Here is a 14911-nt window from a genome sequence, read left to right as displayed (position 1 = left end):
ACAACTATTAATGAGCCATGAACTATGTCTCAGGAAATAAAGAATGATGCTACTATTTTCTGTCTGTCTCCTTTGTTTCCCAGGTCAGAGCGCTTGTAGGACAGTTACTCCTGCCGCCTTGGAGGCCTGTTAGTGCGGGTACTGCAGCCTTCTGCAGATAAATTTCCTTCCCAAAGATAAGTGGAAATGAGAAGTCTGAGGGACATTAGTTCCCGTATCCCTTGAAGTCGTACGGATTCTAATTGCTTTTTAAAATGCTGGTAGTAGTAATTCTGGGTTCTCTTTTCATCCCAGTTCTTACAGTGTTTCCTTTTAATGGGAAACCTGGGAATGAGGGAAGGCTGTAATCGAGAGCGAACTGTTGCACACAGAAGACATTTCATGACAGAATGCGATGCAACTCAGGCGTGCCATGCATTATTGTTACAAAACTATACACAAAAATTAAAATTAAGCCAAATCTGCTCCTTTGCTTTTTCTTCATAAGTCTTACATGTGATATCACCATCTAAACTCCAGGCAGATTAAATTACCTGTCAATTACAAATATGTGATCTATTTACTGTAATAACATTTCATATATCTATCATATACGAAAGATTTCTATGAATGCATCAGATTGAAAAGCCATTTAAATGTCACTAGTATGTTAAGGAATGGAAAAAAAAATCCATTTAAATAAGTCTGACATTAGAACAACATTTTTCAGAAATACATAATCATATAAAATAGGTCATGCAAGAAACCTTTTCATATCTCACATCATATAGTTTGAGCCTTAAGGAACAAGATTTCAAACACCTTATAAACCAATTCTTTAACAATATGCTACGAAGTATAATGCTCCAGTAATATACACTGTTTTCTGAGTGAAGAGTGGAAAAGCATTGGTTTTCAGCTTCCCAACCAAAACCAAACTGAAATGAGATCTTTCAGCAATTTCTCAATTTCCAGAGTTTCCAATGTGGTATGTTTCATAAGCACTCATTCAATGAGTTTACAAGATGTTAAAAGGAATCAACCACCAACCCTCAACATACATGTAGTGATGTTATTTCCCTTCCTAAAATTAACTGCAGGATTCCTCCCCACAATTAGACTCCACCACTTCCACCCAGTGACAAATGACTTCGACCGCAAGCATGGTGCTTTTTAAGCCACAGAAACAAACAAGACTGTCCATAAGGATAAACAGCATATAATGGTTAAATATAGTTTGTCTCATCTGTGGAGATACGATTCGTAAAAAAGAATAAAACAAAAACCCCTGCAAAAACTCCCAACATTAGAAGAACATAAATTTTTAAAAAAGGGTTTTTTACTTTTCATCCATTAATCTACATTGATTTAAAGATCTAACTTTAGATTGTGTATTTAGTGTTAGCCAGCAGAGAGAGAGGATTCGGTAAGCACACAGCACTCCCTCCAAGCTCTGCCTGGGTACCCCTCTTCTATAATCAGACAGCTCTAAAATGCAAAACCCCAGCTCCTCAAATGCTTGGAGAGGAGAAGCCTGAATCCTTCACCAAACAGGAACAGATGGGTCGACTGGAGGGACATAAAAGATAGAAGAATCATAAATTTGTGTTCTATTTAGAAAGGGCCACATTCAACAGCAACAAATTAAACTGATTAAATGATGGTGTTCAAGTGCTGCATGACATCAGTTTGCAATCCAAATTTTGGTTAGCAGGACTAGCAAGGAACAGATTTTAACAGTGTACACTGGTAGGATCAAAGCACTTCATTTAATGAATGGGAGAGCCTTTGCTTTTTTAGCTTTGTGTACTCAAATATTCCCCATAATTTTCTCAGGATGAAGAACTCCAAATTGTATTGATGGCATTAGAGGGAAATGAAGATGTGCATGTTACACACACAGAGCCGGATTTTGGTCTGCAGTCTCAAGCCGTACAATAAATATTCAAAGTATGAGACATTGACTTTTCTAGTTTTTACATCATGTTTTGTTTCATGATAGGATATATAATTTGTTTGGTTTTGTTTTTCCTTTTCAATTAAATGCTGCCTCCTACCATCTGAAAAAAATGTAAAGGTTGTTCTCTTTTTTCTTCAAGCAACAAAATGTTCAACTGATCTATATCTGTGCACAAATTGAACTAATCTACCAATGAAAAATATTATACATAATTCAGTTACGATGTATTCAAAATCCTAATATATATTATACCCTCAAATGGATGAAAAGTGTCAGGTTTTGATCTACCCTTTATAAGTATGGTCTCTCATTATAAGAAGTAGCAGCACTTAAAGATCACAGAAAGATCAGAAACCTAAATGGATACTGCTAATTTCCAGCAAAGGTGGCTCGTTAGCGGTCGCTTGGAACGGGGGCACTAAGGGCACGTTCGGCTGGGCCCCACTTCACCCCCTCGCTCTGTAACCCAGAGTGGGAAGTTCATCTCTCTCTTATCTTTCTGTGCATTTTCCCACTGCAGCCATTTGTAGAGGTACTAACTCAGGCAGCTTTTGTAAAAACAAACAAATAGCTGTCACACTTCAGATTACATGGCAAGCTGAGCGGAGGAGAGAGGAAGCAAAACCACCGGGGTTTGAGTGAGGCTGCGGCTGTGGTAAATGGAGAAAGATGTGGTTCTCACAACAGTATCAGTGCTTGGTATCTATTCAGAAAGAAACCAGCACTTTCAAGTAATTAAAATGGGAGACCTGAATAGAGTTCACTGTAAGTCTGCCATTTATTCCACCGAAGTGGTCACCCAAACAGGGAGTGCAATTGCATACTTTCACAATAGGGAGCCTACATAAATCCTCATGAATTTATATTAAAACTTGTCTTATATTCTATCAAGATGGAAGAACAAAAGAAAACAACCAACCTAAGATAATAAAATGCCAATGCTAATAGTGTCTATTGGGTTCTAAATACACAGGTCTATGGGAGACCAAGCTAATTTTTAGGCAGTCCTGGGGGCAAGGATTACTGGCTTATAGGATGAAGGGTAGAGGAACAAAAAAACCCAATGTGTTAGCGCTAAAGTGAAATTAAACCCCATGAAGAGTCTCACAGAGGCTCTAACTAATCCTTCTCTGGGTTATCACAGATGGAGCAGGAAAAATACCACAATGACTTCCAAGTATTGTTTGCATTTTTTTGGGCCGGGAAAGTTTTTCCAAAAGTCAGATTCTCATAGGAATGAAGCTTCATTATGCCACAAAAGGGTGATACTCATGGGAAGATAAGGATTTAAAACCTATTACTATTAATTTCTGAAATGTTACTGATTATTTAAGGGAGCCCAGATAACAAACAGGTTTCTGCTCTGAACTGCTTGCAACCTAATCAAGGATTTCCAGCATATTTACCCATATGAGTGGTACCTTGCCCTGGCAGCACGTCATCCATACGGCTCTGACAGCAGAGGGTGATAAACCATGAGGAACAAGGGATCCAGGCATAGGAAAACACTTCCCCATCAGCGAACAGAAGTAAACAGAGGTAGGAGGGAAGAATTTACTCATAATCTTATTCAACCTAGCTTGTTAGCCTTCTGCACAGCTCTGCAGGTTTCAAATGTCATTGGTTAGATGGTTTGCAGTGCCATGGCCTTTGTGAAAGCGCTCTTCCAGTCAGTTTCCAGAACTGACAAAAATCTCTTCATTTAAGAAACAAGAAATATCCTCACATTTACAGGATGCATCACCCTGAGTAATAACTGCTATCTCTATCTCTGGTGGGCCTGGCAGCAAGCACAGATTCCTGTGCATAAATAATCCCCTAGACTTAAGAACGCTCCTGTGACTGACACCACTAATAAAGAAGTTTAATATAGCTGCACAAGCGCCTTGTTTTTTTAACAAATATTTATTCAGGCTTGGCAATATAGTATTTCATAGCTTTCATGACCCATTCTGCTATTGCTAAAAGTTATTTTAGACACACTGGAAAGACAGATCTGCTTATTTCACTTTTTACATATTCCTATATTACATTAGAGTGTTTCTTTCCAGTTTCTGGGATTCATTACTCTCATGTCAATTTAAGCATAGATAGTATGGAGCGAATAAAAGTTAGTATCTACATAAAATGCTCTCTCTTTATTTTTGGAAAAGCAGCAAGCTAAGTATGTGTCTTGACCTTAAAAACAACATCTTGCCTCTTCACACTGAACAGATGACAGTTAAAGCAAGTGGGGTTATTTTCAGTTCCCAGATATTCCTTTTACACAACTTGATTCCACTTCAGATAGAAAAGAAACCAGTTCATAAAGGTCTACCTTTTAAAATGAACATTTTTTCTTTTTAATGGCAAAATGCATGCAAAAAGCATATGATTATGGTATTTATGTTTCCATTAAAATGTCCTCAGCGAGCTAGGGGTGTCTAGCCTACTATTTTCAAGCTATTTAGATTTACAGCAGCACAGTGCCTATTTTATTTCAATTATATTTCAGGACAATGCACTCTTGGTGGGAAATGATTACAGAGTGACAGTCAGTAAACGTCCATTAGCAGTTGTCTTTCTACATACCGCTCAACTATGGATGTCAGGTGATCACTGTAAAACCCCATTGTATAGCATCATTGTCATCTACATGAAAAATACTATTGATCAGCAGTGCAGCTTCTCTTCTGTATGATGCAAAACATACTAGAGACAGTTTCCAGCTAAGCTAAAAGCTTTATCCACAAGAACACAGTTCTCGAGACACTTCTTTCCTGAACCGTAGAATAAACACAGATAAACATATATGGTCTACCTCGATTTTGCTCTGTAAATGCCTAGCCTAAGAAGCGAAACAGTTCTTAGCAGCCTCTTTCTGTAAGCTCTCAATGCAGAGCATGGAGCCAATGTCACAAGGGCAGCTGATGTACATGCAGCTATACTGATCACCAATCACTCCCGAAATATTTTATTTATTTATTGCTAGAGCTTCGTTTCTTCTGAGCAATAAACTCTATCCTCCTCTGTTAAGACAGAGAATCTGCTGTAATTCTCTAGGATCAAAACAACTTTTTTTAGTGCTACTGGAGAGACTTGCCATGACTAGCATAACTGGAATCTAAAGTGCTTCAAGATCTGCAGGAGCTACTCATATGCATGGATTATGTAAGAAGCCCCCGAAAAAGAACCTCCCCTATTTCAACTACATGTTTAACAGATAATAACTACCTCTGAAAAACCAAACGGAACAATCAAAGAACAACCCTCCCCCCAAATCCCACAAATATTGATCCATGATTTAACTTCGATGCAACATAAATCTGCATTAAAGCAATTCTAAGAGTTTAAAGCCCTGTAGGATACTTTTCAGTAAAATTTACCATTGATAGGGGTTTTTTTAATGCCATTGTTGGTAAAATGGGTAAAATGTCACTTACACGCATACAGATGTGCAAGTCTCTGAGGAGTAAGTCAACATACCAATCTCCTTTGCTGTATTTTGGTATTACACAATCCACTTTCTAATTTAGAGAAATGGACAGACAAACTTCTTGAGAAATAATCATGTTCTTCTTACTGTTTTTTACTATCTATCTGTCTACCATTGCAGTGCTTTGAACACATGCAAATATAAAATACATCCAAGAAGGACAATGAAGAAACAGGCCTGTTTTTAACACTAGTTTCAAGTTGTGTTATAAAATAACTTGGGGGAGTTCTGCTTGAGAACTTGACAGTATCATCATTTGCTGAAGTACTACAATAGTGCAAAAAATAAAATAAAGTTGTCCATTATTCTGGTGAGCAGTTTACATACTTGTCCTCCACTTTGTTGTCATTCATATGCCATGACATGGTTAAACTTACATCAGTTGGTGGCATGTGTTGATGAAAATAAGAGAGAAGCTGAAGGAATATTAAAGAAAAACAAACCCTGATGAGGCCTCACACACAGGCGCAGTAATTCTCTTGCAAGTTAAGGAAAAATTTGTCAGAAGTGTTCAGCAATGATATGCAAACTACTATGGGAAATTTTTTTATAGGTTTCTTTGTAAGAGACTTTTAAATAACCTTTTGGACATACTTAAATGTCAAATTTTGTTTGGCACTAACCACCAAACTGTAGCAGAAATAACATTTCCCATATAAACAATGCTGCTTTTAATATGAATGTGCTAAAGATTTGAGACAGCCTAGTCATTACCAGCTCCTGGCAGTTCAGCGCGAGGCTAACGTGCTGTGGGGGATTTCCCTTCCCATCCACAAAGGTTGGAAGTGACTGTTTCCATTTAAGTAACCTCTGTAATGTCCAGAGGAAAGGAAAGAATGGCAGGGCAAAGGGGTAAAACACACTGAAAATAACGCTCACCACAGGTGAACCCTAATGTAAACAGTATTTTAAGGATGCAGAACTGCAACCAATTTTTTCTCCTCAAATTTCTTGTAGTGTTATTAGGATAAACCAGACTGCAGAGAAGAGAGGTTCCTGGAGAAGAGCCTCGTGAAGAGGCACTTGGATGCTTGGTGTGAAAAGGGGCACCACAGGAGATGTCGAGTAAAGGGGGAAGGTCTCACTGCTGGAAAGGGACAGAAAGGAACAAGTTGCAATGCACATGGGGCGAGGAGCCAGATATCTTACAGACAGGGAGACAACTCGGGTAAAAAACAGCTTCGGCAAAAAACACCTCAGGACCACATGGCCACAACTATTTCCTAAAATGATGCTCAGATGATACTTAATGCATCCAAGATAAAGCCTATAAGGCACAGAGCAGTCTTGGGAAGACAGCTCAGCCATGATCCAGGCTGTCCTGCAGGACATTATTACACAAGGTCAAGCTCCCAGGTGTCCTTCACACCAGCCTGGGAAGACTGAAAGCTGCTCCCTTATCTCCTCCGTGCCCAAAGCAGGCAACGCACTCTCTCAGCAGTGGGCCTGACATGCAGATCCGACTTCTGGGAGAGTTAAATTTGAGCATGAGATTGTGCAAGTTGCTGCAATGTTCCCCAAAACTTCTCCCAGAGCTGGGTGGGATTCACCAGCTCTGCAGTTTGGCTGCGAATAAAGGCGTGAGGAGGGAGAGAAGAAAACACCACACGCTAGACACCTGCATGCCTCAGATCCCCAAACAGGTACTTCAGAGGACATTTGTAGCAAATAATAATAATAATAATTTTTTTTTCCATCTGCATTGCCTATTTCTTTCCAGGTGCTTTTTGCTGAAAGTGTCCTCCCTCTACCACTGGACTGGGGGTTGCCTCTCTAGTCCCAGTTCTAGCCCCTGCTTTGCATTTTCTCCCTCTGCTCAAGCCCATGGTGTGCGCCAGGTCCTTCCTTTTGTCACAGCATGATCCAGATGTGAGAGACGGGGCCCCCGGTGCTCCAGGAGCAGACTGAATGTGCAAAACCACCACACTGCTCTTCAGTCCTACCCTTACGATTAACATCACATTCCGCCGGGACTCCGTTATCTTCAGTTTCACTCACTCTCTCCCGGCTCTTTTATCAGCAATCACAGAGTTAGTGAGGTCACGCAGGTCTTATATTTCACCGTGCCAGGTTTGCATCAAAGAACTTTTTTTTTGGTTGATGTGACATTGATGCCATTCAACTCAGGCATGAAACACTGCCTTTGGTCTAACAAAAACAGCCGCGAGAGTCACCACGTGGCAGCCATATCCAACCAAGCTATCTTGATTTCCAAAGGCACAAAAGTGCTGAAATGTCAGGCACCTGGGCATACCAGCGCCAGCCAATAGCAGGCTACAGAATATAGAATTTCAAGGGCACAGATGAAGCTATTTAAAAATTATTCTCCTTCCTTCACTGAAATAATGTACATATCCAGAATATATAAATTATGTATATTTAATATGAAAAGTAGACTTTTTACACAGTGCAATACAGCAGAACGGTGCAATTGAGAAAATAAAAAGGTCATTGAGCTACTGACTTTTAGTAAAAATGTATGCATTTGACAATGCCTCTGAAATCTCCTTATTTGTCATGTTAAGAGGATATGTTTTTTACCAATATTATGGAAAGGAACTTCTCAAAATGATCTAGCAAAGGGTTAAATACACCAGTCTCAGTCCTCAATTAAAAAGACTTTTAGACAACTAACTGAACTGTACACGACAGCTTTCCTTAAGACCAAATGCAAATTACTCCATTACCACCTAGAACAGAATATGCAAGATGAACGCCAGTCCTCAAGAAGAGCTCTACAGAACTCAAATAGTGTAACCTGAAAGTCCAGTATTTTTCTTCTGGAAAGAAAGGAGTAGAAAACAAAATAACAAGTGGTTTTACTATGAGCTAAATTAATAAACTGTGAATGAGTTAACGATACGTCCTACGCTAGAATTTTTGTGCTAGTTTTTGTAAAGCTGAGAAAATGCAGAACTACAAGATTATAGATGTAAGCCAAGAAAACAGATGTATTTTCATTGTTAAAGTACAAAAAAGCTGTGAATTTTGCCTTTGGTTATTTCTACTTTATGTTAGTTTACATGCCTGTTTTAGCTTCAGGTTTTCAAATGAACTCAAAACTCCATCAACAGAAACCGGAATTTTGCCCAATTTCAGCATAAAACCAAGCATGACACAGTTCAGATAATGTAACCACAGGAAAAGTATAAATCATAAGCTACAGCTTGAGAAGAGAAAGTAACTCATGAGTCAAGCTTGGAGTTTACTCATTTGGCCTATATTTAATCAAAAAGCTCAACCCGTTAGACTGAAGTTCAGGCCTACAGCAGGACTAGAGTCCAGGTAAGATTTAACCCACTTTTGCTTTAACAACAGGAACGTTCCTGAGATTTTATAACTGCTGTGAATAGGTTGGAAATGTATTCTGATGTTACAAGTTTGAATTTAATTTAAGTGATAGCAAACAGTGACTCCAAAATTCCAAACCACCTGAAGAATGAGAAGAAAAGCAGTTGCTCTGCAGAAAGTAACTTTCACATCCCATACTGTTACAGTTTGATTTGTGTGAGCTCAATACTCTTCTACATAAAGGCTTTTAAAAAGCCATTATTAAAAATGCAGTTCTGACTTTCCAATTGATGCACAAGTGTCTCCCACGACACAAGCGTTACAAGGGCGGATTTTGAAAGAGCATATTGATTGACGTCTGGTGCCTACCTGTCTACAGGTGAAGACTTTGAATTCCGTGGCTTCTTCACTTGGGCGTACAAGGCTTCCACTGTCTGCCCTTCCCTCGGGCTTTGTGGTCGGGTGTTCAGGGTTATCGTGCCGCTATTTGAAGTGTCATAGGAAGCGATCCCAGCGTACATTGGGTCCGCATCACAGCCAAACGTCCGGTTAAAATCCTGTATCTCTGCATAGTCACGCTCACGAGCTTGTCTCTCCCGAAATTCTCGAGTTTTTGCTTGAATTCTGAAAAATTAAAAGAAGGCTGAAACTAATTTTCCCCCCCCAATCATTTGAAAGCAGTAGTTAGCAGACACTTTAGGTAGCCCAACTCAACCAAAACCAATGAAGTGTTTCCAGTTTCAGTTTGTCACAGTCTCAGGATTTCCTTGGATACTGAAGCCTAGATTGAAGCAACGCTACAATCAACACTGTTCTTTAAGAAAAAAGTCTGAACTATCCATTGTCTTTTCTTTCATTATTATTTCCGTAGCTGTTGGTAAACAGAGTTTACCTGTTGTTTCATGTATCTTAGGATGACTGCGCTCTTAGCTGACCTGAGAATGGCCTGACACCATTCATATTGTGTTGTACTCCCTCAAAACCTAACAGGTTTAATGTTTCTACTACCCGTATTTAGAGAGGAATTTTAATGTACTTTCTTGGCCCAATACTACAAAAATCATACTTCTTTTAGAATTTAAAAACGTTTTCAGGATAGGACACACATATATGAATACGTATGCATGCATGCAGTAAACAGCAGAAGTAGATTCTTCTATGAATCATTTAAAATGTGCATGTTTTGTTTAAAATGTAAGCAAACAATCTGGTATCTCAAAAGTAACAACATGTGCCTTATGCTAAAGTTACAAATGAAAGGTGGTGCTGTACTGGGGTTTTTTATCTAGGTGCACTTGTTTAGTTGTATGATAAAAAGTGACAGATAAAAACAGATGACATTTAGGAATTTGACAAACACAAATTGAGCACAGGTCATATTTTCAAAAGCACACAAAGCTATTACTAAAATTTGATCTGGGATTCAAAGTTTCTTTGGCGTTTTAGAAAATTTGATGTATCACACACACATGCACTGCAAACTGAAAAAAACCAAACCCCCCACATTGTCTCCCCAGACCAATTTAATGCTCTGTCATCATTGCAAAATAAGCACTCCAGTTGCCTCCTCCCTTCCATTAGTAAAATGTGCTCCTTTTTCATCTAATACAGCCACAGCTACACAGTGTGACAGCATCCATCCATTCAGACTGCCACTCCGCGCTCCTCTGTTACGTGCCATTTCCATAGACAGCTTGTTCGCCGACTTTTAACAAGAGCGGCCTACTCAAAGCTTCTGTCTCTTTTGAAAGTAAGCCTTGTTTCTTTAGAAAATAGAAAAGCCTTAAAGCTAGATAACTTTGGCATTTTGGGAAATTTTAAACTTAGCCCCGTTCAAGATCAGTCTTTGCAAAAAGAAAAGGGGATCCACAAAAGATCGGATTCAGGCTGCAGATAAAGACACCAGAATTTAGGTGAGGTCACGCCAGCTCCACGTGCAGGTTCCCTTTGCAGGCCAGGGAGCCGTCAGTCAGCAGGCCCCGGAGTCACACGGCTGCAGCACTAGTTGGTGTGTCCCAGCATGAAAGGAGTTGCCCCATAGACACTTTTGATGCTGTTGTTTAGGACTTCCTTGGGGGCTTGGAGACCCGGCCCTCATTCAGCTACTTAAACATAAGCAGCTATGGCCACCTGACATCCCCAGGTAACCCTGCTGGACCTCCAGCTGCTGGGCAAGGACTTCTGCAGGTCCTTGTCACATCTGCCAGCCCCGTGCTGACATCTCAGGGACTGGGATAACTGAAATGACACAAGACGTCCCTGTTTAAGTCTGTGAATCCAGCCCTGAGCTGGTATGTGAACATCTCAATTTAAGTGTCTTCATCAGGTTGAATCCCAAGCAAATTGTTCTTTCTATGCTAACAAAGATTGCCATAAAAAAAGACAAGAAAAGGAGGATGGCATGGATAGACAGTCCTACTTCCCCCAAAATTCTACAAATATTGACCAAGGATACTGATTTGAGATACAAGTGATTGGATGAACTCCCTTCAACAGCAAGTGCCATGAACATTGATGGTTCAGTGATTCATTTACATGCCCCAAGTTATACCTCAGCATAATTCCTCTTTTTATGTCTACTACCACTGACTTGTCCACCACAACTCTCATTCACATTCACTGTGAAAAAACAATAATACAAAAAAAGTAAACCAAACCAAACAAAAATGCCCAACAACAAACAACAACCAAACAAACAAAAATACAAACAAAGGCAAATAGAAGAAATTGAAGAAAATTTAACTTAGACCCACATAAATTTTTAATTTTGGAATTTTGCAAATAGAAAATTATTTTCTTTACGTGTTGCTTTTTATTTTGATAGGGAAAAATTGACACGAAAACTGTAACACTATTCAGCTGATAGCATGTTCTCCTACAATTTTAGCAACATCAAACTAGAATTGTGTTTTATTTTGTTTTGTTTTAATTTACAGTGAAGAAGGACTCAGGTCTAAATCCAAAACCTATTTCGAATCTGAACTGTGTTTCTGCATGCCTGTTTTTAAAATTAAAAAAATATGTTTCACATTGTTCTATACTCCAAAGTTGTGATTCAGGAACGTTACAATCTTAATCACACTTGAAAGGTATCTACGCAGAAGGAAAAAGGCCTGAAAATGACCTGTGGTTGTTGATTCCCTTCTCTGCAGGTTTCACTTCCAGTTTGTAGTCCTGCATTAATTACCCTGTGGAGTAATTGTCTATTGATACGTGTCCTCTGAATAAGAGAAGCAAAGGAAATCAGAAATTTCCTAAACATTGGTAGATTTAGTTTTCATTTCAATGGACGATGTATCATCGCATACTGGAACACCGGTTGACACCAATTTGAGTAAAAAAAAAAAATCCATGTATTTTAGATGACCAAAATTTCAGTATATGAAATCTGGCAGTATAGCAATAATGTGGCATTGAGTAATTCAGTCAGAAGAAAACATTGTTTTCTGAAGTGTTTATAAAACAGAATTACCTGGTGGTAACTGGCGATATTGGCCCCAGTGTTACACTGACTGCTATGAGAGATGCCGGTGAACTTATCTAACTTTTGACCATGAATATCACATCATTCTCCACAGGTGCAGACATGAGTGCCCCCCGTTTCATGTGAACCAACTTTCTCATGTATCTGCTTATCAGCTACTTAATAGGGTTGGACGCAGCACCATGTGCAGCAAGAACATTAAGATTTTCCCATGCATGGTTCAAGGAGGGACACTTATTCCAGTTCAAGTGGGAGAGAACTGATTGTTGAAGTGTTGTGTAAGCAATTATGTTCATATCCACCAGGAAAATTTTTAGAATATTTTCTACAATTGCTAATACAAAGCGTTAGTACACATATGTAGTACTAAAAATCAGAGTCTAAATGCATTATAAAACTCTCTGTTAATTATAACCGAAGCAGGCAGTAACCATTTGCAGTAAGCAACATTTAACAAAGGATAATGCTAAAGTGAAACTTATAAGATGTCCAACTATACTGACACTCAAAATATTCCATTTTTTCCCTCTTAATTTATTTTCTGTACTGTAAGTTTAAACCACAGTGCAAGCCTTATCACTTTCACATGACAAAAGTATAGGTATTCTAATTAATTAACATATTTTTGAATATTATTTAAAATACAGCTTTGGTTTTGCCTTCTCCAGGGCACATTGCATTTAAACTTAAAGGAAGCAAATTACCAGGGAAAAATAGGTAGACATATTCTTGAAAATAATAAAAACTATTATAATTGCAATATTAAGCTGATAGCTGTTGACTCTGTGTATATTTTCATATAAAAACCTGAACTTAATGAAACTTTTTTTAATGTTGACACACCTCCTTGTGCATGTGTGTGCATACACATGCTATGGCCTAAACAATTCGTTAGTGTATACTGCATTAAGTATATATACAGGAAGTGCCAGTGCAGACTATTGTGGGAAAGATTAAAATTATTACGTAAACACACTGTGCAGCAAAGATGAGAATGTGGAATTTGCTCTGTACTTCAGCCCTAATCAGCTATGCTCCCACTATTGAAATCCCGTATCTGGAGAAGTGTTTGACCACAGTGCTTTGGTTTCACAATGTGGATATGTGTATTAAGCTGTCTTCACTGGACTGTATTCCTTCACAATAAAAATGCATATGTCTGAAATTTCAGATCAGCTAATTTTGAGGATTTATGGCCTTCCTACGGATTTTGTGTGGGTTTAGCAATAAAAATAATGCTTTGAATTTGCATAACTCTTTTCATCTTCAAAGAATTTCACAAAAACTGGCAATCAATTTTGCAGTGTTCAAATGAAACTAAACTTTTAAAAATACAAAAGCTATTGCAAGAAGTTTCTAAACCCTTCTTGCTGAAGTGTTAATACTGAAAATGTCAACAACACACTGTCGTGCTTTTGAGACTCAAATTACAATGTTCAGTAAAGTATAAACTATCCTCATGCGTTCGTGTGCTATTCAGTTCAAAAGCTAATGATAACTGCTTCAAATGACAATATTGTTAGCCGCAGAACTTCCTATAATTGTTAGAAGAGCTTTTATTTGCAAGCTAATCCAGTAATGATAGACATATCCATTGTATAGCGATTTCTGCACGTGAAATGCTGGTTGCAAAAAGAAGGGAAAAGCTGATGCGCTGCTGTCCCCAGCAAACAGCAGCCACCTTGTTCCTTCCTCGAAACTCTGCGAGTGAGATTCAGCTTTCAGATGAAGGTAACTACCATTCTAGACACCTAAATTTAGGTGTCAACGTATGTTTTGGACTCACAGAAGAGCTGGTCAAGATTCAGTCACACCAGGCAGCTGCCCGCAGGTTCTAGAGAGCAGTTCAGCTGAATATCTGTAATGTGGCCAGTTTAAGGTGAAGCCAAACCCTTCTCCAGGCTCTACCAACTGTGTCGAGTACCCCTCCCTTGACCACAAAGGGCGTTTAGCCATGTAGCTCGTATGTGGATACTAAATAAGCATATTAGTCTGAGAGCCCAACCCCACGCTGAGCCAAATGTTTACAGCAGCTCTGTCTGAACTAAAATTTAACTTTTTCCAGCAACAGAAAACTTGGATAGATGCTCCTGGCAGGGCTGTCATGAATAAAAGTGAGTAAACAAAGTTGGTAAAAGAAAATAAACCAACCCTAGTTTCATGTAGTGTTGAGTAAAATTATAAATATATTCCCAACCCCTTGGGAGCTTCAGTCTCCTTTGTAGGGTTTTTTCATATTAGTGATTTAGACCCTTGCAAAAAATCACCTACTTATCGTAATTGATGAACACAGCATGGGAAGGATATTCATGGCAAGTACATCACGTTTGCCATTGCAATGGCAGCAATGCCCTCCCCTAAGAGCAGATACAAAGTTGGCTGCTGCTCCTGGTGTGCAATTGCTTGGTCAATTCAATTAATCCTCCTGCTGCTGCCACGATTCAGCCATCGCCCAAGTGATAATCCACAACCTCGCCTTTTCCACCGAGGCTCACTCATTTACAAAATCAGTATTGAACGCTTGCAACTCCACATATGTGAGGTGGCTGACAATGTTTATTAAGGATAGAAACAGCATTGTGTAAGGACAGAAGCTAAACGACAAGCCATTCACCGCTGCCAGTTCTCAGTTCTTCTGCCATCAGACGGGCACGCATCGGGATGATGGATTGAAAACAGAGAGAAAAGACGACACGTTTATAAAGCCAGTCAGCTTGTTTAA

At 39.0% G+C, this 14911-nt stretch overlaps 1 protein-coding gene across 13 annotated transcripts in view; it reads right to left on the bottom strand.

Moving 5' to 3' along the window:
* The window catches only part of PARD3 (par-3 family cell polarity regulator), a 455490-nt gene that overhangs the window by 91484 nt on the left and 349095 nt on the right, over positions 1-14911 (bottom strand). For 12 of the 13 annotated variants that reach the window (XM_065628469.1, XM_065628475.1, XM_065628473.1 and 9 more), the window contains one exon: positions 9075-9329. In XM_065628469.1, the coding sequence (XP_065484541.1) occupies positions 9075-9329 (255 nt within the window). Of the gene's footprint in view, positions 1-9074; positions 9330-14911 lie in introns of those variants that run through there. The other variant, XM_065628481.1, reaches the window with a different exon arrangement.

Source organism: Caloenas nicobarica, chromosome 2 (genome assembly GCF_036013445.1).
Source record: "Caloenas nicobarica isolate bCalNic1 chromosome 2, bCalNic1.hap1, whole genome shotgun sequence".
Lineage (NCBI taxonomy): Eukaryota > Metazoa > Chordata > Aves > Columbiformes > Columbidae > Caloenas > Caloenas nicobarica.
The sequence above is the reverse complement of the archived record's forward strand: the minus strand, read 5'-3'. Positions and strand labels throughout refer to the sequence as shown.